Source organism: Centroberyx affinis, unplaced genomic scaffold (assembly GCF_046629955.1).
Source record: "Centroberyx affinis isolate AG114_WGS23_722 - 3 ecotype Tasmania unplaced genomic scaffold, CSIRO-AGI_Caff_v1 ptg001267l_1, whole genome shotgun sequence".
NCBI classification, from domain to species: Eukaryota; Metazoa; Chordata; class Actinopteri; order Beryciformes; family Berycidae; genus Centroberyx; species Centroberyx affinis.
The window spans coordinates 248,354-270,921 of record NW_027279776.1 but is presented as its reverse complement, the minus strand read 5'-3'; the positions used below and the strand labels follow the sequence as shown (position 1 = coordinate 270,921).

Here is a 22,568-nt window from a genome sequence, read left to right as displayed (position 1 = left end):
GCGGACGTCGCGAAATCCCCATTCATTGTCCCATTGAAATTATAGATTGATTTATCATGAAACATTAAGAGCACGAACTTTGCCATAGCAGTCGATATATTAATACGGTTATAAACTTGAAAATGAACTGGCAAAATGGCAAAATGTTTGAATTGACATGGAAATCCAGGACAGAAAACGGTTTTTTTCCTCCATTGGCCAGGATATCAGTATTTTTGTAAAATACTATAATTTGTAGAATAGAAATGGACCTATGAAAAATGACTGGTTATCAGTCAAACGATGGAATAGAATAAAATAGAAAAACTAAGCAGTCACAGTCACAACTGCGCTAAAGCAAGAATGTAAATCTGTGGGCAATACACAAATCAAGCAGTCAAAAGAGAGAGGGCATCAGAGGATTTCGCTTGATAAAGTAAGAATCCGTGTATGCTGTATTGCCTGGTCACAAACTGTACACAGAATGGAAGTCAGAGAGAATAAAGATGGTAATAAATTCTGCCAGAGGACCCCAAAACATATTATGTCACAGGAGAATAAATGGAGAGGGATTTCTGTCATCTCAGGCCCCGTGATCAGGGTGATAATAATATTTTGTATGGAGGGATGGGAAATGGGTATTAATATGGTAGAAGTTTAGGGTTAGTTCATCGAAGATTTGCTTTTCAGCGCCTCCAAATTCTTAGTTCACACGCTTGGTCGATGGGGGGCGGTAATTCCCTACTGTTGATTACCAACTGCCACATAAATTAAGAGCCAGTCTACAAGAGTTGGGTGAAGAAGTAGATGTAAATTGAATTTTAAGAAGACAAGAGCGTTATATTTCTGTTAGAGTAGTTGAAGTAAACAGGTCTGATAGACCGATTTTGAGTTTCTTTCTTTCCCATTTTTTGTGATTAGAAATTGTAAATTCCCAGTCCACTCTCCAGGGCAGTGGATGGCAGTAGTGCGCATTTTTACACATTTACGTTTGCTAACCGCCATGTATTAAAGAATCGGAAGAAGAAGAGGAAGAACTGCCAAATAATACACAGAAGAAGAAGAAGAAGAGGCGCAGAAAGCTGCGCAGTAGTCTTCACTTCAAGCATAAACGATGGAAGCAAATGTTTTGATGAGGACTAGAGACTACTGGCACAATTTGTTGGTGTAACTTCTTATAAAAGGCATATTTTGCGTTGTAAAAGAAAGCAGTTATCGAAGGAACTGAGGTTGTAATATGTATCATCGAGGTGGTGCGGATTTAATTTGACTGAGCAAGAAAGGCCAGGTAGTTAAATCGTCTGCTGCGGCCTAGCTAGCAATCCGAAGTTGGGACAGTCCTCCAATTTAAATGAGCCCGCTGTGAGGCCCTCATTTGAACCACTGCAACACGACAGCTCCTTGAATGATTTCAGTATCGGTGTGGAGTGAACTGTTGGCTTTTAGTCGGCTGTATTGATAAAAGATCGTCGTACTTTAAATTCATGTCAGTTCATCAGAGAAGAGAAGCCAACGTGAGTACGGCTTTTTGAGACACAACCAAGAGAAGTGGTTCTCCATGTCCACGAGTTGCTGCAGAATAATCCTCAACATCAGCAAACATGTCTTTAGTAGCCTACGGCAGCAGTGATGACAGCGACTCAGAAGAAACCTCAACCTCTGTGGTTCCGCAGAGCAAACCAGGTGCAGGGCTGTTTTCACTTCTACCTGCTCCTAAAAAGGCGACATCAACCACGCTAGGAAACGAAGGACCAAGCAAGGAGACGAAATCAAACCTTTCGTCAAGGGACAGTTCGTCAAACGATGACCTAGATTCCCAGCCATCTAAAGGAGGCTTACTTTTCAATCTGCCTAAGCCGAAGAAGCGAACAGAGCCTGTCAAAATTGTCATACCACAGATCCAAAGACAGGATGTAAGCAAATTCGTCTTTTCAGCCATTTGTTTCTGTGTAATCGTGAATAATATATGTGAGCAGGTGCTGGTGGTGATTATTAAGTTTTAATTTCTTGTCTTGTCAATAGTCAGACTCGGATGATGATGAGCCTGCAAAGAAGAAATTACAACCTCAGGTAAGAATATGTGTTTTCATTCATAGTAACCCAGAATACTAGCTCTAATACTGGCTAAGGTCGTATTCAATATGAGCTGCTCAGTGCACCTTCATATCCCTGTTTACACAAATTACCATGGAAACAAACCTTGCTCAGTCTGCACACCCCACAGTAGATAGGATAAGATGTTTACATCTCTCACTATCCCAGCCAATACAGCCATGACTCAGCTGTTATATTTGGATTTCTCTTAATCACCTTATGAGCCCGTGTTGAGTAGTAGTAGTACTAGATGCGATATGATGTTTGCATGTGCCAACTCAAAAAGGGAATATGAACTAGCAGAATATTTTGTAAGTTAACACATGGATAGAGTTGATGTAATACATCTGGAACAACATGTACCCTTGCCAGCCTAGTTTCAGTTCTTCTGGGGGCACTATTCTGTGCTTCCGCTGTTTTCTATTCAGTGTTTCTTCTGTCTCAATAATGATAAAAATACATAAGGGGGAAAGGAAACAAATAACACAAAAAAACATGATTTCTCTCATTTGCGGCACCATACTACAGTGATCTGGCTGACATTCTCCAAACTCTCTTTCACACTTTGCCCTTTTCCCATGTCTCTCCCAGGGCCCAGGTACAGGCCTCTCGTCCCTTCTGCCACAGCCCAAAAACCTGACTGTGAAGGAGACCCAGAGACCCCTGATCCCTCACACACTCACCAAGCGCCTGGAGCCCAAAGGACCCAAGCCTGGTACGCCTGCCCAGGGTCTGCTTGGTTCTAGCGCGTCCCCCTCCGCTATCAAAGCTGCAGCTAAGTCAGCCGCCATGCAGCTGGCGAGGCAAATAGCCACAGATGACCAGGACAATGAGGAGGATATGGCCCCGGAGAACTACTTTTCCTTAGGCGAGAGCTCCCAGCCGCTCCCCGCAGTCGTCCCTAGCCTAGACCCCGAGCCGGGAGCCCCCGCAGATGTCGTTCCTTTTGTACCTGGTGACGATAGCGGCCAGTCAGATGCCCCTCTCGACTTTGGGTTGAACCATGAGGGAGCTGGTACATGGGGAAGTCAGCATCCTCAATACCAGCAGCCCATCGCCGGCCCGGAGGCTTTCCCTCAGGTAACAGTGACTGATCCAGGAGGTTACATGTACATGTCAATGCAATGGCTTTAGAGACAAGTTACACTGTGAGTTTAATAACAAACATTTTCTCCTTGGACAGGGATACTATAATGAGCCATACTACCAGGATCCTAACCCCGGATTGGCGGAGGCTGAAGAGCCTGGCTCCTCTGCCATGTTTGATGATGAAGCGGTAAGAAGCGTGCTACTAATTTGCATTGTTTTACCATGTTATACAACACCATCTGAGTAGGTTAACTCTTGCTAATTTTGCTGCCATGCTCTGTCCTGTCATCACATTTTTGTCTGTTTGTGCATGCCATTGCTACAATTGAAGTTCAACAGTAGATCTTATTTAGAAAAGGATGTGAAACGGAGCAGCAGTAATATGACTCGATAATCTTCTAGGCAGGGTGAAACCTCATTTGAGATTGAGTTGATATGAGCCTCTTCTCCCCATATTGCAGTTCATGCGGCTGCAGGGGAAAAGGAACAGGGGCAAAGAGGAGGTGAAGTTTCTGGAGATCAAGGGGGACGACCAGCTGAGCGGCACCCAGCAGTGGATGACCAAGAGCATGACGGAGGAGAAGCAGGAGCGCCAGTCCTTCAGCAAGGTGAGCTCTAATGCTATCGCTGGGGGTCTTAGCTGCTGATTTTGTTTGAGAGGTCTGGGTGTTAGGTTCCACTTAAGTTTATGTTTGGGTTTATGCACAGTTGTAGAGGAGTTTGCTATGCCTTTCATTGTAGAGAGGCAGGAAGAACTGTTGTGTTATTTACACATACAGATTATGTCATTTGTAGCCTTATGATGGCGCATATGCCTTTGCTTACTGTTTTCGCTCAATGGAGACTCGGAAGGTTGAACCTAAAGCCTTGTAATATATATATATACAGTGTATATATATATATATATATATATATGTGTGTGTGTATGTGTATATATATGTATGTATGTATGTATGTATATGTGTGTGTGTGTGTGTGTGTGTGTGTGTGTATATATATATATATATATATATAAATGTTTTGACGTGGTAGAAGCTGGAAATATTTTAAGGCATGATTGATGATTGTAAACAGGAACTACGTATCCTCCAACATCCCTTAACCTTGTTTTCTGGGTTTTTTTTGTTACCTTTTCCTGGCGTCTGCAGAAAAAAGGCGATCAACCTACAGGACAACAGCGACGCAAGCACCAGATAACATATCTCATTCACCAGGTGTGTGCTGCTTCAATGCCACATTATACTTTCTTACTGCAGCATTAAGCTGCCTACATTTCAGCATTCTGAAAGACGTTTTAAAGTGCTGTAAATTAAACTGATCAATGCAAACATTTAAACAGAGAATTAACCATGGTAAAGGGACAAATTGCACTGCTGACTCTATTAGTGCTCATAGTTCATAAAGGCTGACTCAGCAAAAACCAAATTTAAGTCCTAACACAAATTAACAATACCAGGACACCACAATGAGAACAAAGTTATTAGATAATGCAAGTTTACAAAAAATAGCCTTCAGTTGGGTCTAAGAAAGAGACACGGAGGAGGGCAGGGATTCAGAGTTAATACGCCTACATGCAGTCCCAGTGTGACATGTCCACACACATCCAGCTCCAGGCAGAGCGCCACCAGAGCGCTTGTCTGTACAGTGCACTTGCCTTGAACACCATATGCCATGGGTTATACAGTGCAAGAGAACTCCACCACAGCTTGGTGTTCAGCCCACACAAGGTACACAAACAAGCATCAAATGAGCAAACAAGCATTTCTCTTATCTCTGTCAGTAGTTTCTTGTTGAACATTCAGAGCTATTGGATGACCTGTGTGGGTTGTTGTTATTTGGAGTTGAGATAAGTGCACGTAGTAGGGATTTATCCAAAAAATTGTGTGGGCTGGCGTTCAGACTTCAGCAACTTATCCAAACACTGAAGATCTTGCTATGTGCTTCTTGAGCAGCTATACATGCAGGGCGGAGTTTTCCCAAAAAGAGGAGTTCTCCGGGTTTCTCCGGGCATTGCAACTTATGTTCTTTTCTACTAAGCGATGTCTGCTCTGGAGAAAAGGTGGCGCTAGTACAGCGGCCACTGTGTGTTTTTGATAAGGCTTGCATTCAATACCCAGTATAAAGACAACAGCTTCATTTTAGTCAGCCTAACTGATGTTGCATTGAATATAGGTAACCTATTAGGTCTCTTTGGCAATTTCCAAATTATAGCACTTGATATTGAAATCAAATTAAATTTGGTTTGACACCTGTGACCCACTGAGAGCGGCAATATGCAAAAACTTACTAATGTCAGAAACCTGGCAACCCAGTGGGCAGGTGTGAGAGAGGGATAATTTAAATATTCTCCTCTGCACCGCCCCAACTCAAAGCTACACATGACACAAATACAAGGATCTTTTCTCTTGGCTGAAGGACCGAATCAGAGCCTAAGTGCATTGGAACCCCTTTCCTTAGGAATTTCAGTCAACACTGTTATTTGAAAAGTGTTATTTACATGACCTTTTGTCTCAAGAGGGCTCGACAGCATTTTTAGCTTTTATATCCTCTTCTTTCACCCATAGGCAAAGGAGCGTGAGCTGGAACTGAAGAACAACTGGGCAGACAACAAGCTAACCCGCCGGCAAACCCAGGCCAAATATGGCTTCTAAATGTCGTAATGTGGACACTTGGTGGCATGCAGAAACCCTCATCAGAAATTAGAGTAGAGCTTTCCAGAGTTCCCTGCCCAAGTAGGAGCTTTCTGTTACCTTGGTTTGGGAAGAAAGTATACAAACCTTAATGCTGACTGTCCCTTTGTTCCTCTTTTTTGCCCGTCCTCCACCCCATATTTGTATTGAAGAATTGTTAATATTCTGTAGTTCTTTTGGTTGACTGTTCCAGTCCAATCCAGGGTCTAAGCCATTACACTGTCCTTTCACAATAGTTTCCTCAAAGGTATAATTTCACTCATTTTCTAAAATGATACAATTCCTACTTAACCATGTAAATGTTATGTTACCTTTGGCCAGTCAGTGGCGCTCATGACGTAATGGACCCTATAATGAAATATTTTCCTTTTAAGGTGTACTCATGTTATTCATGTGATAGAAGTACAATTCCTTTCTTGTGCTAAAGACAGATGGCCCTCTGCCCTGAAAGTAGCGTTCAATACAGGTTTGGTTCTCTGGTAATCACACGAATATCGCCACTGCTAATGAGAAATGAATGGGAGTCATGTGACAATTGTGAGATGTTGCATTTTTCTATGTCAAAACAACAACTTTTTAATGCCAAATAAAGATGTTGGGAAACAATTGAAATTGCTCTCTCCCATTCATTCATGCATTAGAGGTGGCTAAATGTTGTTTTTGTCTATGTGGCTATTACCAGAGAACCAAAACATGCATTCCAGTTTCACCCGGTTCTTCAACTATGCTCAGGGCAAACTGATTATCACATAAAACAGGAGTTTTACCTCAGTGTTCCCTCGCAGCATCCAGCAGCATCTTATAGGTTCAGCGGTTGTCTCCCAAAGCCCCATGATGGGTCTGTTCACTAACTTGGCTTACATGAGTAGATGATGGGCAGGAAACACCTTTTCCAATGGTGTCAACCTCCTGAAAGTTCTCCAAATGGGGAATGCATTAATGTCAAGTTGAAATCTTGTTATGCTAGGCAGTTGAGAGCATGATGTGACAATATTTCTTCCTGCTGTACTCTTTTTGGAAGTCCTCCCCCGAGTGGTCCAGGAGTTTCTCTGTATCTGACTGTCCACTGCCAGTGAGTGGGAATGTTTTCAGTAGCCTGAAAACTGTTATTTGGGGGAAAATGCTATGAACTGTGCGATGTAGTGAAACAAAATACTGCCGTTCTCTCCAGCTATGGAGAATATTGCAGATTTCTGCTTTCTCTTTTTGAGGGAGTGTGGATGTAACATTTCATCTTGTCTCATTCTTTCCCATCCTGCTCATCAGCCTTTTAAATGGCTTTGAGGCATTGACATGTATTTAAGCTCTAAAATGTTTTCCTTCTCCTTTGTTGAAGCAGAGTGGTTAGTCCACCCTCCATCAGTGTTACATTAGATTTCCATGCAGGCGGTGAAATTGGGAAACACAAGGGAGCAATGTGAACTTGTGAGTCAGGTTTCCTCCCCATGCACCATATTTCATACACAGCTTACTATTGTATTAATGGCTCAAAACATGACTCAATGTCCAGGCCTTGTGGTAGCAAACAAGATAAAAACCTCTGCCATACCACCACAACACCTTAAAACATTATTTGCGCTAGAGCTCCGTATGTAAACGAGCCATGAGCCACCCTACAGTTACAGAAGTCCTGTAAAGCTTGAGGTGTGGAGGGGGAGGGGGAGGGGGGGCTGGACATTGACTCTGTGTTGTCATCCATAAAGTCTACAGTGTACAACCTAATCTGACCTAACCTGTCTCAGTGAGATGCAAGAGTCTGCATCTAATGTTTGGCAGAGAATCTCAAAGAAAGGCATCAGCAGTCCAGTGATATTGATGGGTCACAGATTTCACAGTTCTTGTACATAAGGGCTATGTGACCACAAGTGACAGTGGATTACATTAATATCCCTGTAGTGTGCTTGTCACAGTACGTATACACACCTGGCACTGGCCATGAGACATTTTCCCAAGAAAAATACACCCCAAACACAAGTAACTGACAGTCTGGATCCATATCCTCACACCTGTCTGACCAACTTCACTGCCCGAAAACATTTTGCCACTGACTGTGTCTGAAGGCAGCTTTCTTTTGGGGAACTCTAACCTTTTTTCTTTCCTTGCAACTTTTCTTTGGCATCCCTTCGACAGGACAAGGGAAAATTGTCTAGTCTTGATTAAAGCCCTTTATAATAAGCAAACTACCTTGATGGGAATATCATAAGTCAGATACACACATCACTCCGTGGCTGGGCTACATGTCAGTATCCTGGAAAAACTCCAGTACACCCAGGTACCAACATCGACCTGAAGGAGGGTTTGACCAAAAGTATGCCAAGAAAGTGTAAAACTGTATAAAGCACTGAGATGACAAACTCAGTGAGGAGCATATCTAATGGCAATACTGGAAAAGACCTTCATGTTTACCCTTTACTTTGTTTGTGTGTGTTGTGCAGTTAAAATTGATTTGTTTTCCTTTCCTGGCTGTGTTGCTTTGTCTGAATCACATTGGTATCATAATGATGCTGGTATTACAGAAAAAAAAGTTGATCCCACTGCAGTTTTCCTTTAAAGGGTTTACATGGAAGATGGTATAGCTCACCAACATGAAACCACAGGGTCCTATAAAGTCTCCCACAGTTGGATTTTTTTTATCTGACATTCCTTAAGGTCAAAGTAAACCCATAAAGAGGCAACGAGATTGGGAGAGTCACTTATAAGAGCAACAGTATATGTCCATCTTATTGAAATGCAAGAAAAGTCAAATGAAAAATAACTTTTCTTTGCAATGATACCAAAAACATCTATACTGGATGTTCTGAGTGATCCCAAAAATTGCATGAAAAAAATCTGTTCAGATTTTTCTACCTGTTATTCTACCCCTCAGACTTTTTTTTAATTAATTGGCATGTCCACAACTTCATCACGATCCACTGAGTGAAAGATGAACACATAGACTTGTTGATTAAGACCTGCTAAAACATTTGTCCTAAAATCACCAAAGTCCTTTTTTTTTTAAAAATAACTACACTTTAATGACTGTTCTTATGCATCTTTAATCATATTGTGTAACGGGGGTAAACAGTTACCAAAGTCCATTGTAGTTCTATGGAGATCTTCATTTGGAGTTTAAATTTCACAATGTCCCATTAATCTTTTTTCGGGGTATCACCCGGTGGTACTGCTGTGTCCTGACTTGTCTGTGGAGGAGCTGAAGCCTCGGGAGATGCTGCCGTTTCCTCAGCAGCGCCGGCTGCCTCTGGAGGAGCTGAAGCCTCAGGAGCTGAAGCCTCAGGAGCTGAAGCCTCACCAGCTGGAGTCGCAAGAGAAGTCGCAGCCTCTTGAACAGCCTCAGGTTCCCCTCCCACCTCAGAAACTGCCTTCAAAACAGCTTCCTCCTCCTCCTCGTCAGCAGCAGGTCCGACTGCTTCTGAAGCTGCTGTGTTTGCCTGCTCCTGCCTTTCTTTTTTCAGTATTCGCTGAAAACTTGCAGAAGGGTCTTCATACGGCACCAGTGACATGGGGATACGCACAGTGTTTATTCCATTAACCTGGAAGGGAATGCAACACGGAAACTGAATGTTTTTCTTTTTTGGCAGATCAACAGCTACTGCTTCTGCTTTGTGAGCCATTTTTTTTTTACATAACCCAGAGTTATGTCAGCTTAAATAGTTCTGAATCAATTTCTTTTTTCCAAAGCCAGCAAACAACTAAAAGGCAACAATAGTGTGTGCTACAGATGTCAAAGGTATGCTCCAAATGTTTGATGACAAAATTATTTTCCATTTTCTCTTACCGTAACCTCACACCAGTAATCTCCTAAATTGTTGATTGGCTCATCTGGAAGTCTCAACGCATGAGGTGGCACAACAATTCCCAACTAAGGAAAAAAAAAATTACAAAATTCAATGAATCACATCATAAAGAAAAATCAATGAATTTTAAATGTTTATCAGCAGTGCCGTAACTTGATGTCAAACCGTCAGGAAGGTTTTTTTAATGTTATGACATTTTAATAGTTAGTATATAAGGAATTAAGGGATAAAATTAAGACAATAAAGCTCAAACATTTATAGAAGACAGCCATACCTTCTTGAATAACTGTCTGCAAACAATCTCTTTAGTCAGCGAGTATTCAACTGAGGGAATTTTCTGAATCTTCAACTCCGAGCGTTTGAGGAAGTCCACTGTCTACAAACACACAGACACCTTTGTTAGATGACTGACAACTGCTAGTCCATCATTCTCTTGATGTTTGTTTGATTACTCTGTCAAGTAACGATAAAAATCTTTGAATAAAAGAATAAATATCAAATATCTTCAGTAGAGAAACACTCACTAGTTGTCCGGTGCGTGTTTGGACTCTGTCCTCTGGCCTCCCCTCGTGCAAAAGCTATGGACAAAGACAAATGAGCTTGGAGAAAATAAGCAAAATGCCACAACAATATAATACCTGCCTGTTAAAGAAAAGCATTCAAGTGTAGTACACACTCGTAATTCCTCAGCAAAGATGTGTTTGTTTTCCGGCGACGGATATACTGCCAGGCCTTGGGGCAGCAGCTTGTTTCGGCCAACGGACTTCTTCACAAACACAGTGTCTCCTCGCCCCCCAAGCTCTGCCAGGGCAAACAAACGTATGTCCATGAGTGTACATCGTTTGAGCTTAGCCATGAAAAAAAGATTAAAATTAATTTGAAAGTGTATTTATCATCTATGGATAAATTTAGTACTCCCTCTCTGACAAGTCTGATAAACACAGTCCCTGATAATAGCTTTCCATGATGGTCACTTTGTTAGTTGATGGTCAGTTTCACTTGATCTTAAATGACAACGGAGCGTTGGAGGGACTCACTGTCCACGGTCTGTGTGAGGATGAGCTCCATCTTGTCCTTGGGGCTGTGTGTGGTGTTCTCCACCATCCGGTACACTCTGTGTCTTCGGGGGTACAGCCTTGGCGGACTGCCTTCTTTGGACAGAGGCACCTGCCACCAGCGCTCCACCACGACTGTGTTCTGTGGGAAAAACACAAGGGGCCAGAAATGTTCTCACACAGTTATATGTCTGCTATCAAAGTCTATGTGAAATAAGACAAACTATTACATTTAATCATGGCATGACAAAAACATCCAACTAATTTATTTGGTGTGGATTATTGCTCGCCTCCTTATAGCGGCTCTCTGGCAAAGGAAGACTATACTGAAGATCTCATGCAGGGTGTCTTCAGCTTCATCAACTTGAAATGTATTTAGTTACTTAGTTTAATCTCTTCTGAATGCCAGTTAATGTAATATGAGACCAATGTTACAAATTAAATAAACATTAAAATGAAAACTGTAGATCTATAATAAAATACAGCAGGTTTGTGTACAAAGACATTTCAAGACCTGTAAAAGTGAATTTAAAAGGTCCAGTGCAATGAGAATTGCATTTCTCAATTTCAAGGTATAATTTAACCAAGGACCTGTTGATGTAAAGTTAGAAATTACATGCTGTAGAACGTGTAAGGCCATCCAGTAACTTGCCACGGGAATTATTACAATTTCATCTAATCCATACACTTCAGGCCTGTAACTAGAAGAACAATTTACTCCATTTCTCACAGTGACCGCTGTGCCAAGGCTCATTTTCTTAACATCCCCAGCAGCACTCACCTTTACAGCCGTCTGAGAGAAACTCCTGGCAGCAGGGTGTGTTAGCAGCTCCTGAAGGACACGGCGGCCTGAGCTCCACATCATTACTCAACACAAGAGCTGCTTCGTTCACAAAAATCTCCAACAGAGAGATGTCACTTCTGTATCGGCAGAGCGACTGTCAATTGCTCTTTAAGCATCTATCATTTCAGCATACGCGACACATTAACTGATGCAGTTTCTCATCCTGAGTGACAGGCTAAGCTAACAAGCTACCACGGAAAACAGAGCAAACGCGAAATGAAAGCGTGACACTTGAGCGGCTGTGACGCAAAAGGACCACACCGGCTCAAATAGGAGTCCCGACGGAAGCCTGAATTTAAATCCGCACTCCTAATCCTTTGCCTTCGTCTTTGGTTATTTAAAAAAAAAAAACGTTGGTGGTATGAAATAAACATCAAGAATAAACACGTGTGTATATGTGTGTGAGTGTGTGTGTGTGTGTGTGTGTGTGTGTGTGTGTGTGTGTGTGTGTGAGTGTGTGTGTGTGTGTGTGTGTGTGTGTGTGATATCTGCTGTCACTGTTGGCATGTTTGCAGTTCATTTGCAACGTGCCAACAGTAACATGTACAAAACAAGTAGCCAATCTGTAGGAGTTTCTCTGTTATAGCACGCAGGATTCCTTGCAAACATCAATTAGATGGAATAAAATATTGCCTCCCCTCTATTTTTATAATTAAATCATGCATATCAAACAGAAACCTTTTATTATCATACAACATTGTGCAATCCATTGTTATCATACATTACAATCTTAGCAAAACATGAAAGTTACTCCTCTGACTATGACTGCACATCCTTCCTTGAACAGCATGATGGGTGCTGTCTTGCACTGTGGCCAAGCATGAGACATCTATTCAGTATTTTTTTTTTTACAACCACAGAATGAGCACAGAGGGACACAACTGCACCACAGATGCACAATTCACAAGTTTACACAAGCCTAAATGTCCACATAAGCTGCATACAGTCAGTTGTTTTGCACTTTGTCTGTTTTTTTCTGAACACATTTATTCTTCCATTTCATATCATGAATGGAGGAAAATATGTGCTCAGAAAAACCTCTCACTATAGCACATAAATTGGCAATATATGGCAATCAAAAAACAAATAAAATGTATGGGCAGACAGCAAATACATGATCATTGCAATGGATAGTAGTTAATGTAGCTTACATGAGGACATTTTAAATGTAGTCAAAACGTATACAGCCTGCAAACTTTGAAGATGTAAAGAGTGAATGAATACACATGAGCTAAAACTTCATTTAGGCTATGCATTAGAAATGTTACAGAAACATCTTTAATACAATGTAGAAGAAAAGACTGATTTTAGATATAATACACAGACGATTCTAGTAACAATTTATTCTCCTTCTCAATACTGAAGCAGTGTAAGATGATTGTAAATTATTATTTACTAGCACCATCTCCCATTGGCCCAAATGTAGGCCATTTGATTGTCTTTGCAGCAGACTGTGGTGGAAGCAGAAAGTGTGTGATGTGGTAGTGGTGTGTGAAAGCCATGTGATATTTCAACAGATCTTGGAGCTGTCTATACCTAAATTAGACTTCTGTTAATTTATGTTGAAAGGTGCTGCCCTTTCCCATAAGAACAGAATGGAAAGTTTATCTGAGCTCAGTTATTGACTTCTTCTGATTATAAAAGAGTGGGAGTTAAGCAAGTTGAACAGTGGGGACTGTATTGGTTAATGCTAGTGATGAAATATAACTGCAGTCAAACAGATTTTTATCACGGTACTTCCCCTAATTTACTGCGGCCATTTTTTAAAATTTGCTAGCATGCTAATCTGTGGTAAAGAAAAAGCAGCAGAACATTGTACAGAAGCATCTCAAGTCCTCTAATGTTAATCAAAATGTTGCGTCGCAGAGTAAAGTCATCTCTCTTTCTCTAAGAGGAAAATTGAAGAAAAAATATTTTTGGTTGTTTTGAGCACACATTTCTCATAGACATTATTTTCAGGAAATCACATATCAGCTTGTATCATCTCCTTGGAGAACGTTACATCACTGAACAACTCAAAGACATACATTTTCACTAATACTTACATTATTTTTTATCTGCTCCTTAAAAAATAACTTTACTTGCTGCTGCTGCCACTACCACTTCTATTGATAATAATAATAGGCCTAATCCTTAGCAGCAGCAGCAGAATCAACATCATCATTGTCAAAATGTTGAATACATTTGATTACTGTCAAAATCATTGTGAAGGGAAATTGCTCAGACATTACTAGACCAGGAAGAGACGACCTCACTCCAGTGACCCTCATGGCCCAGTGGCACTGTGTCCCTGAACTTCACTCGTCCCGCCGTAGGACGTTTCGTGCAGGTGGGACAAACCTCTTACCCCAAATAGCAGTTTATGGCAGAACAGGAGGGCGAAGCAGCCGGCGAAGAAGAACATGAGAATCACAAGAAACCAGCACAGACTGGTGAGGAAGAACGCAAACTGGTAGACGGTTTTCTGGCAGTATCGATCTTCCCCTGCTATGTAGCTGGGAGCGTACATTTCATAAACCCACACAGAGCCTGCAGGTACAGACAGACAGATCCATCAGAGCACGTTATACATACTGTATGTCTGTAAACACTGAACTTTGCTCAGTGTTTATTGGCAGTGTTTTACAGAGGTTTGGCATCACAGATGTATAGTATAAAAGATTTAAGTTGATTTGAAAAGAAAGAATTGACCCCATCCCTAAGTTCCTGCCAAGGTCATTATTGTAGCCTAAACGAACTAGGTGTTAAAAAAAACATGCCATAAACTGAAATAAAAATAAAAACAAGACCCTGTGAAAAAAACAATCTGGCCTACTAGTAAAACCAACTAGAATGAAATAAAAACGTCCATCACATTTTTTTGTTTCATCTTTCAATTTTGGGCTAAGAAGTTTTGGCTATTTTTACTGAACGCTAATTGAAAAATGCATGTAAATAAATTTGAAAAAAATAAAAATAAAAATACTAAAACTAGAACTGAAACCAAATAAAAACTAAACTAAAGCTAAACTTATGCAAAACATAAATATATAGATAAACTAAAACTACCAGACCCATGCTGAAAACAAAAAAAAACTAAAATCGAACTGAAATTGAAATAAAAATTAAAAACAATATATTTGTAAAAAAAAAATATATATATATATATATATATACTAATGGAAACAAGACCCAGGAATGTACAATGTATAGAGGTTTGAGTCTTCATTTATTGGCTTTTTTGTGCTAGAAAATAAATTCACTGGTCAGAAACCTTGAGAGAAAGGCCATTTATAAACCTTCAGTCAGCTTCCTTGCTCTCTCCCAGCTGCCTGTCTTACCTGAAATGAACCAGCAGAAGCTGAAGATGTGCAGGATGGAGATGCAGGCGGAGGTGAAGCTGCGGAGGCAGCCCTGCTTCGTTGACATGTAGATGTAGGTCAGAGACAGAGAGAGCAGGCTGGACAGTCCCAGCCCTATCAGGTAGACGGGGATGGCGGGCTGCACAGGACAGCTGTTCAGATGCGTCGCCCCTAAGATGCAAGAATAACAAATACAATATGTGATCATCAAGTTAGACACAAAAAACAGATGAAAAAGAAAAAAATAAAGTAATATCATAAGGTAACATTATATGCAGCGCTTAAACAAAAGTAAACCTACCCAGTCCAATAGCTGCAATCATAACCATCCACCAAATAATATTCACCACAACTGTGAGAAGGAGGAGAGGGGGGGGGGGGGGGTGGTTCAAGGATTAGTATAACTCTAATACAAATACAAATACAATGCTGCAGAAGGCAGGCATGAACATGGTGGAGAAAAGAACTAACCGACTATTGAAAGCTGTGTTGTCCTTCGCTCCTGGGATTCCATCTGTGTTTTCTGCTTAATACCTGAGGTAAAGAAAGAAGGAAGTGTGTCATGAAGTATGCAGTATGCATCAACAGTTCTGCATGTAGATACTTTACTGCCTTACCTGTCTGTCTTCTCAGGGCTTTTTCCAGGATTCATTGAATGAGTGTAGTAGTACCTGTGAGACTGTGTATGTGAGTGTGTGTGTGTGACATCTGCTGTCACTGTTGGCATGTTTGCAGTTCATTTGCAACGTGCCAACAGTAACATCCTTTGGTCTTCAGGCAGGATGTTAAGACATGTTACTACAAGCCAAACCATTTCATCATTTCATTTTTTTAAAACTGTTTCGCAATATCCTCTACCTTCTGTGTGTTACTCTTACTGAGAGGAAATTATGATAATCTCATTTATTGCTATCTGAAGTGTCAAGATATGTTTTTGGCCAGGATCCAGCCCCATGATGATTTTTTTCATTTCCACTTGCACTCTCTTGCAAACCTCTCCTGCAAAGTGCTTGACAAAGAATAAAAACAAAAGATAAAATCAACAGTAAAAGCAAGAAGCAATGTAAGCAAAACAAGAAACATAAAAGCAAAGCAAGAAACAAAAGTAAAATGTAAAATGCGAGGTGAAGGACAATTAATAATATATCATTATAATGTGTATTATATGTGTATTATACAGTATGTCTGTATTGTGTGGCCCTGTAAATGCTTCTACATTTCACATCATCAGTAAAAACTTAAAATCATTTCTAAAAGTAACAGGTAATCCATATGTGAAGATGTTAAAATCAGGGTGATATGATCTGAAGTTTTTGGCTCCAGTCAGAATGTGGCACCTTCTGCTGCAAAGCTTATTGAATTGGGAGAGGTGTCTGTTGAAAACCATCTTCATCATGACACCCATGAAAAGAGATTCAGTATCAGGTCAGGTCTCAGGCTGCTGTTGATTTTCTCCAGTGGGATGGTAAATTGATACTATTTATTTTTTTAAAGCTTTTATGGCTTAACCAATGGACAAATCACCATTTGTGTGTGAAAACAGCCATTCTGACACAAAAGGCAGTCGTTTTTTACTAAACATATTTTTCTTGAGGTTTATACTCAAACTCCACATGTTGCCAGTTTACCAAGTATACTTTCTGATTTATTTTTAGATTTGTATGACAAATATTTAGTTGCCAATACCTCGAGTGAATGTTACATTTAATCATGTTCATTTCATTGAGGCAACACTTCACCATTGTGTTTTGTGTCCACAGTAATGGGTCGTGGTTTCAAATGCATCACCTTTTAGCGGGCACTAAACTTGAAATGACAGCTTTGCCAGGAAATTACACACGATCACTCCATTTCCATTTGGTTTGTGGGTGTGGCTTCATCATGTGCCTTTCACCAAAAGTGAAAACATGTTTCTAGAAGTACATTCTCTATTCAGTTTTCATTTTGTCGCTGTAAAAGGACAGGTACTAATTGATTGTAGTGTCACTGATCAATCTACTATTCCCTCTGGGCAAGTGCATGATTCTGGCTCAGACTGCGCTAACAATTCAACTAGTGTAAGGTCATGGGATGAGAACGCCATGAACTGAAATTAATTAACTGTTTGATCGATTTCTTAGTGAACAAGTTATGTATTTCAAACTTGTCTTGCTAGGAATTGAGTTAGAGGCCTGTCCTCTGTTTGCGTCCTCTTTTAGTTGAAGTCAATGATCAGTTGAATGAGAGGAGCAGCTGGGAAGTCCATGGTTATGATCCCAAAGCGCAGGTTCTGGTCCATCTTGGCCCTCAAGTAGTCGTACAGTCTTGTATTGATTCGCTGTGCGACGGCATTAGGGTAGGCAAACACACCAGCGCCACTGGCGTAGGTGAGAAAGATGTGGGCCTTGTTTCCCACCGGTGCGGCCTCCAGGTGTTCATTCACGCTTTGCCATTTCTCTTTCACATGCAGGAGTGTGGGAACCTATAGGGAACAGCAACCTTTTAATCTCTAAACAGCATTTGTGGTCAATATTGAGGATATTACCAGAGTTAGAAAGCTTTCATACCTTCCAGTCATCGGCTATGTCCAGGGAACCATATCGCATTCCCAAATCTGGCCCAGAAAAGTCTTGCAGGACAATGAGCTTCCCTCGGGCCTGGCCCATGGTGGGGGTGAGCCGGCTGTGCCACAGCAGGTCCCAGTGGGCGTAGCTGTGGATGTAGCTCACCACGGCGCCGTAGATGTCGTACGTCTCGCTGAACTCCTCCTTCAGACGCATCAGCACGGTCTCGCTCGGGTGCTCGCGCAGGAAGTCGGCCACGCCCTCCAGCACGTGGCCGAAGTGCGCCCGCTGGTAGGACACCCCGTGGTGGATGGTCAGGTTCCCCCTGACGTGACGAACGCGGACGTCCAGGAAGCGGACGCCGGCGCGGAGCTGGGACGCCAGACTCCAGGACTGGCACTCGGCGAAGGCCCCGCCGTACAGGGCCATGGTGTTGTGGGTCCCGGGCATGGTGACCTCGGACAGCGGCCGGCCGTCGGGGATGCCCGCCATCCAGGAGGGGTTGAGGAACTCGGGGCTGGATGTGTCGTCATAGTCGGGTCTCTGAACACCGCTGTAGCCCAAGCCAACAGCTCTAACAAATAAGAGAGATTCGTCTAGTAAATGTATCAGACAAACATCAGCCAAGGTTGTCATGGGAGTTTTTCCTTGTTCTCATTGAGGGTCTAAGGTTGTGGGGTGTCATTACACTTTATTGTTTCATAACGTGGGTGTTGTGAAGCCCTTTGAGACACTATCTGTGATCAAGGGCTGTACAAATAAACTTGACTTGATTAAGGTTTAGTAGGTTGATCTAGGGACATTCTTTGATAAATTGTTTGCCCAAGTTAAAGAGGAATATAACTGAATTTAAGCATTCACATAGTTTTCCTGAGTCAGACACATTCAAACATTTATTATGTTCTCCTATAGCCAGAAGCAATTAGTAGAAGTTTGACCCTTCTAGCTGTGGGATTTCTTCATCTTCACATGCACAGTAGTAAATCTAAAATGTTAATGTCATATAAAACATAAAATGGAAACATAGACACACATACATCAGAATTCATTGTTATGATTATATATGATCAATGTTATCAGTTTGGGGCATCTTTTCCACTATCTTTCCACAATAATATACTCACCCCACAAGGACCATTAGCTCAGTGAATAACATCTTCAGCGGGCCTTGTTTGGTGCTGTTTATCATGTATGATTCTTCAGTTATGATCACAGGGTCTATGCTCAAGAGAAGGCAAAGTCAAGGAGAATACAACTCAAGTCAGCATTTAGTTTGATGAAATTAAAATGAATAGACTGGTCAATATAAATGAATCATTTAAGTGGTTAGTGAATATCAGCAGAAAATGTGTGACTATAATCCAAACATCTATTCTGACTTGTTTATTAATGACATTAGTTGAGATATATTTAGAGAATGATATTAAGAAGTAGTTTTTTTTCCACATTTAAGTTCTACAAATTTGGAATATTTTACTACCTAAAATGTTGACAGTCTGGAACTACGATGATGCTCATGATATGAGATATTATACATGGTTGTAATAAACCTGGCTTGCTTGTTGCTGGCAGGGTTATTGCAAATAAAACTTTTCCACCTTTAATCTTTGCTCATATTTCTTGACCTAGTTCCTCTCTGTGCTCAGTCATTCAAGGGCTACATAAATATTGTTAAATCTTTTGTGTGGCTGTTGTGGCTTTGACCCCTGCACTCCTTACTGATTGCCTGTAATGTTGGCAGTCTAGCAATTTAAACTTATTCTACTGTTACACTTAGCAACAGGGGTCATGAGTCACTCTGGATAAGGGTATCAATGGCTGAAATACAAACATATCACAGCAGTACAATTTAGTTAGAACTTAAGGTAAATCTACTAAATATTTGTTGAGAATAAAATAAAGTTAAATACATATTAACTTCCAGTCTAACTGTTTCCCACGCTAGGATGCACCTGCACGTTGCTCAAAAAAATAACATTTTCCCATCACAAAAGCATGACAGCTAATAAAAAAACCCCAAATGGGAACAATTAGGTGGCCGGGCCGGGGGTGAACTCGGCTCACCCCTCTGGGGCCTGTCAATGGCAGGCTTAACCTTTCTAATCCCAAAAACGAGAACCAAATCGTGAGTCCGCTGCTCCTGCGTGTGTGAGCTGAAGTTTACCTGAAACCGAGCGGTGGTCGTCTTCAGCCTGGCAGCCTGAGGGAGAGAGAGAGGGAGAGGAGGAGGAGGAGAGAGGAGGGACAGAGGCAAAGTGACATAGCTAGTGAGCCGACCTGGGATGTTGATGTGGCACATGCCATGGGGGAGCAGCTGAGTGCAACGTCAGAGCGTTTGGTTGGGTGGGTGTGGAGGTGAGGGGGTGAGGGGGGGTGTGGGGGGGTGTGGGGGGTGTGGGGAGGGGGTGTGGGGAGTGGGTGGGGCTGGGATGTGTGTGTGTGACTGATCACGCCACTCTTTCAGAATACACAGTCCGCCGTGTTCACAACAAACACAAAGTGAAACATGACAGCAGAAAACACACACACACACATCCTTATCACATTGCTGTATCACAGTATTTAGAGTCTTTGTAACACACACAGGTGCAAAGTAACTAGCAGATTTGGATTTTTGGAGTAATGGAGGTGCTGGTTTTGAATGCTTAGTAATGTGTGTGTGTCTGTGATTTTACTTTATTTGAATATGAAGGGTTCACTCCCACTTGAATAGTCTTTAAGTCAGGCGAGCAGTGAGGGAGCCCCACTTGACTGAGCTGCACAAAAAATAAGTAAGCATTAATGAAAGGAATAATGACTTTTTCTTACCAAAACCAAACATGGCAAAGCTGACAGCCAGGAAAAACACCACAGAACTCCTCATCGTGATTGGTAGCTCTGCCGCTTCTGAAAGTCAAAATGAAACACATCATTCCCAATATCGTCATGGCTGGATGCAGGGCAGAACATGATCTTGTCTTCTCACAAGCTGTTATTGGCCACATGAACACAATATCTTCATGTATTTTTCAGCAGTTCCAGCTCAGGTCCATCAAACTCGTTGGTCCTGCTGCCTATCAAAAAGAGAGACGATGGAGAGTGGAGTAACACACACTGTTGTATTTTCCTCTGAAGTGCAGGGAATCAAACCCCAAATTTTAAAGCCTGTAAAAAGAAACAGGGCTCAGTTCCCACACATATCTCCTCTGCATCTTTCCTTAATGTAAACAATTTGGCCAAAGGACTTTTGCCTACTCTGTCCTTTATTTACTCTCTGGAGTTTTTACTGTTGTCCTGCCAAGCAAAATTACATGTTACAGAGGTGATACGTCTGTAGGAGCTTTCTTTCACCTAATGGATTCAAAAAGACAGATTATGATGTTCTACTGATATGCAGGAATACATGTATTAATATAAAGTTACAGTTGGTAAAGTTAGCTAGCTGAATTTAAATCCTGGTTTGGCCAATTAGTTGGTAAACTGCCTCAACAATAGCTAGCAGAGAAAGCTGGCAAATGTAATAAGCTGTATGTAAGTGAAAGTGACAAATATTCTTTTCCATTATAGTTGTATCTTATTTATCTTATTTATAGTTTTATTTACACTCACCTGTGAATTTAGATCTTAAATCAGGGATTTTAAACAGCTCCTTGTTTCCTGTCAGTGTGTGAGAAAGAGGGAAACTAAACAACCCCTTTGTTTGTGTCCAGAGTCTATGTGTGGATTCGATTTATATGTCCAAAATATTGGCCGATACTGTGTGTGTGTGTGAGAGAGAGAGAGAGAGAGACAGAGAGAGAGAGAGAGAGAGAGAGAGAGAGATAGAAACAAACAGATGACTCAGAAATCATCAGAGATGTAGCGAGGGCAAACAGGTGAGTGACCGATTGTATAGATTACCGTAATCTTTCACAGTTTGTGAAAAAACACAATAGTCGAATTCCAGATTTTTAATGACAGACTTGCCAATTTCAGAGAGAGAGGGACGAAGATAAGGAGAGAAACATGGAGAGACAGGCAGAGAAAGAGAGGGAGAGTAGTAAGAAAGAGAATGAAAGAGAGAGACAAAGTTGGGGGAGGGTTTGGTCTGGTTTCTAGCTGTGGGATTTGTTCATCTTCACATGCGCAGTAGTAAATGTAAAATATTAATGACATGTAAAACATAAAATGGGGATGCAAACACACATACATCTGAATTAATTCTGTTACGATTATGTATCATCAATATTTTCCGCTGTCAGTCAAACGGGGTTTAGTGGTATTAGTTTTGTGAAAGTGAACACTGTCTGCCCTGCTGCTCACAATATTTCTTAAAAATATGATAAAATTAGGTAATTCTTTTTTTCCTTTTTTTTTTACCCTTGTCCTTTAAATCTTTGTTCAGAAACACATGCCATCATAGAGAGACTAGATGGTAACTGATTTCCTGTCAAAGAAAATGTCAAGGAACTGGGTTGAGAAATGCTTAGTTAATAGAATTCATATATCCTGTGAATCTAGCTTTTTGGATTCACACCCTCCACAATGTTGGTGTTTGCTTTGGTATCACAGTGCCAAATAACATAATGTCATTAGCAAATCAAAGTTGGTTCAGACAGTGAAGGATGAAATTTGAATCTGGTGAATTACTTTACTATCACTCGTAATCACTTGCTTTTGGATTGGCTTGCCTGCGTGGGTCAACTGCAGGTGACGGTTTTCCCACAGCATTTCTTATCAGTCAGTGAAAGCCAAATATTACATGGTCTATTTATATTCTATGCATTGTTATTATGCAACCAAAAGAACTGTACAGAATATTGTCCAGAGCTATGGTGGGTATCAATAGGACAACATTGGTATCAGTTGAGGTAATTGGTGTGGTATTGACATAAAAAGTGGATACAGCAATATCTACACCTGCTTCATAGATTTTTGCATGTGACAGGATATTTTAAGAATGTGCGACTGGCATATTTTGACTATTCATTCTTCTCAGTGAGCTCGCCTGCTGTTCTAATGGAACAAAATAACAGAAACACCCAGTGATATCTGAATATCAAGTACCTAATAAAGAGTCCCTTTGTCTTCTGAACAGCTTCGGTCCTCCTTGTAATGCTTCATACAAGTCCTTTATTTTTCTGTGTGTAGGATTTTCATTAGGTCCTTGTTGAACTGTGC

The 22,568-nt window shown here is 41.2% G+C and overlaps 4 protein-coding genes across 5 annotated transcripts; 1 reads left to right on the top strand and 3 right to left on the bottom strand.

Annotated features, from left to right (window-relative positions):
* The first annotated feature begins 1,106 nt into the window (after positions 1–1,106).
* Positions 1,107–8,286, top strand: LOC139648866 (proline-rich protein PRCC-like). Its single transcript, XM_071525106.1, has 7 exons — positions 1,107–1,892; positions 2,002–2,049; positions 2,665–3,153; positions 3,257–3,349; positions 3,624–3,770; positions 4,311–4,376; positions 5,727–8,286. The coding sequence occupies exons 1-7, from the start codon at positions 1,581–1,583 to the stop codon at positions 5,811–5,813; spliced, it is 1,242 nt and encodes a 413-aa protein (XP_071381207.1). The 5' UTR covers positions 1,107–1,580; the 3' UTR covers positions 5,814–8,286.
* Positions 8,287–8,868: 582 nt separating this feature from the next.
* LOC139648872 (large ribosomal subunit protein bL9m-like) lies at positions 8,869–11,745 on the bottom strand. Of its 2 annotated transcripts, XM_071525114.1 has the most exons (8): positions 11,483–11,745; positions 10,684–10,843; positions 10,323–10,447; positions 10,171–10,224; positions 9,921–10,022; positions 9,628–9,711; positions 9,137–9,382; positions 8,869–9,106 (listed from the first exon to the last, which is right to left on the bottom strand). In XM_071525114.1, exons 1-8 carry the CDS (start codon positions 11,564–11,566, stop codon positions 8,981–8,983), a joined length of 981 nt encoding a protein of 326 aa, XP_071381215.1. In that variant the 5' UTR covers positions 11,567–11,745; the 3' UTR covers positions 8,869–8,980. The 2 variants fall into 2 exon arrangements, with proteins under 2 accessions (XP_071381215.1, XP_071381214.1); XM_071525113.1 differs by having other exon boundaries at positions 8,869–9,382.
* Positions 11,746–13,811: 2,066 nt separating this feature from the next.
* On the bottom strand, positions 13,812–15,627 carry LOC139648860 (transmembrane protein 272-like). Its single transcript, XM_071525100.1, has 5 exons — positions 15,504–15,627; positions 15,358–15,420; positions 15,188–15,238; positions 14,866–15,057; positions 13,812–14,074 (listed from the first exon to the last, which is right to left on the bottom strand). Exons 2-5 carry the CDS (start codon positions 15,398–15,400, stop codon positions 13,812–13,814), a joined length of 549 nt encoding a protein of 182 aa, XP_071381201.1. The 5' UTR covers positions 15,401–15,420; positions 15,504–15,627.
* Positions 15,628–17,080: 1,453 nt separating this feature from the next.
* On the bottom strand, positions 17,081–18,618 carry LOC139648859 (1-phosphatidylinositol phosphodiesterase-like). Its single transcript, XM_071525099.1, has 3 exons — positions 18,554–18,618; positions 17,433–18,003; positions 17,081–17,347 (listed from the first exon to the last, which is right to left on the bottom strand). Exons 1-3 carry the CDS (start codon positions 18,616–18,618, stop codon positions 17,081–17,083), a joined length of 903 nt encoding a protein of 300 aa, XP_071381200.1.
* Between the last annotated feature and the right edge of the window lie 3,950 nt (positions 18,619–22,568).

Coding starts and splice junctions, on each gene's coding strand:
- LOC139648860 (XM_071525100.1), bottom strand. CDS start 15,400: ATGGAATCCCAGGAGCGAAGGACAACACAGCTTTCAATAGTCG. Junction 15,239..15,357: donor AACACAGCTTTCAATAGTCG/GTTAGTTCTTTT, acceptor TCCTTCTCACAG/TTGTGGTGAATATTATTTGG. Junction 15,058..15,187: donor GATTGCAGCTATTGGACTGG/GTAGGTTTACTT, acceptor CTTGCATCTTAG/GGGCGACGCATCTGAACAGC.
- LOC139648872 (XM_071525113.1), bottom strand. CDS start 11,566: ATGATGTGGAGCTCAGGCCGCCGTGTCCTTCAGGAGCTGCTAACACAC. Junction 9,712..9,920: donor GCAGACAGTTATTCAAGAAG/GTATGGCTGTCT, acceptor TTTTTTCCTTAG/TTGGGAATTGTTGTGCCACC. Junction 9,383..9,627: donor ATTACTGGTGTGAGGTTACG/GTAAGAGAAAAT, acceptor ATTCCCTTCCAG/GTTAATGGAATAAACACTGT.
- LOC139648866 (XM_071525106.1), top strand. CDS start 1,581: ATGTCTTTAGTAGCCTACGGCAGCAGTGATGACAGCGACTCAGAAGAA. Junction 2,050..2,664: donor AGAAGAAATTACAACCTCAG/GTAAGAATATGT, acceptor TGTCTCTCCCAG/GGCCCAGGTACAGGCCTCTC. Junction 3,154..3,256: donor GCCCGGAGGCTTTCCCTCAG/GTAACAGTGACT, acceptor CTCCTTGGACAG/GGATACTATAATGAGCCATA.
- LOC139648859 (XM_071525099.1), bottom strand. CDS start 18,618: ATGATAAACAGCACCAAACAAGGCCCGCTGAAGATGTTATTCACTGAG. Junction 18,004..18,553: donor GAGCTAATGGTCCTTGTGGG/GTGAGTATATTA, acceptor CTTATTTGTTAG/AGCTGTTGGCTTGGGCTACA. Junction 17,348..17,432: donor ACATAGCCGATGACTGGAAG/GTATGAAAGCTT, acceptor TGTTCCCTATAG/GTTCCCACACTCCTGCATGT.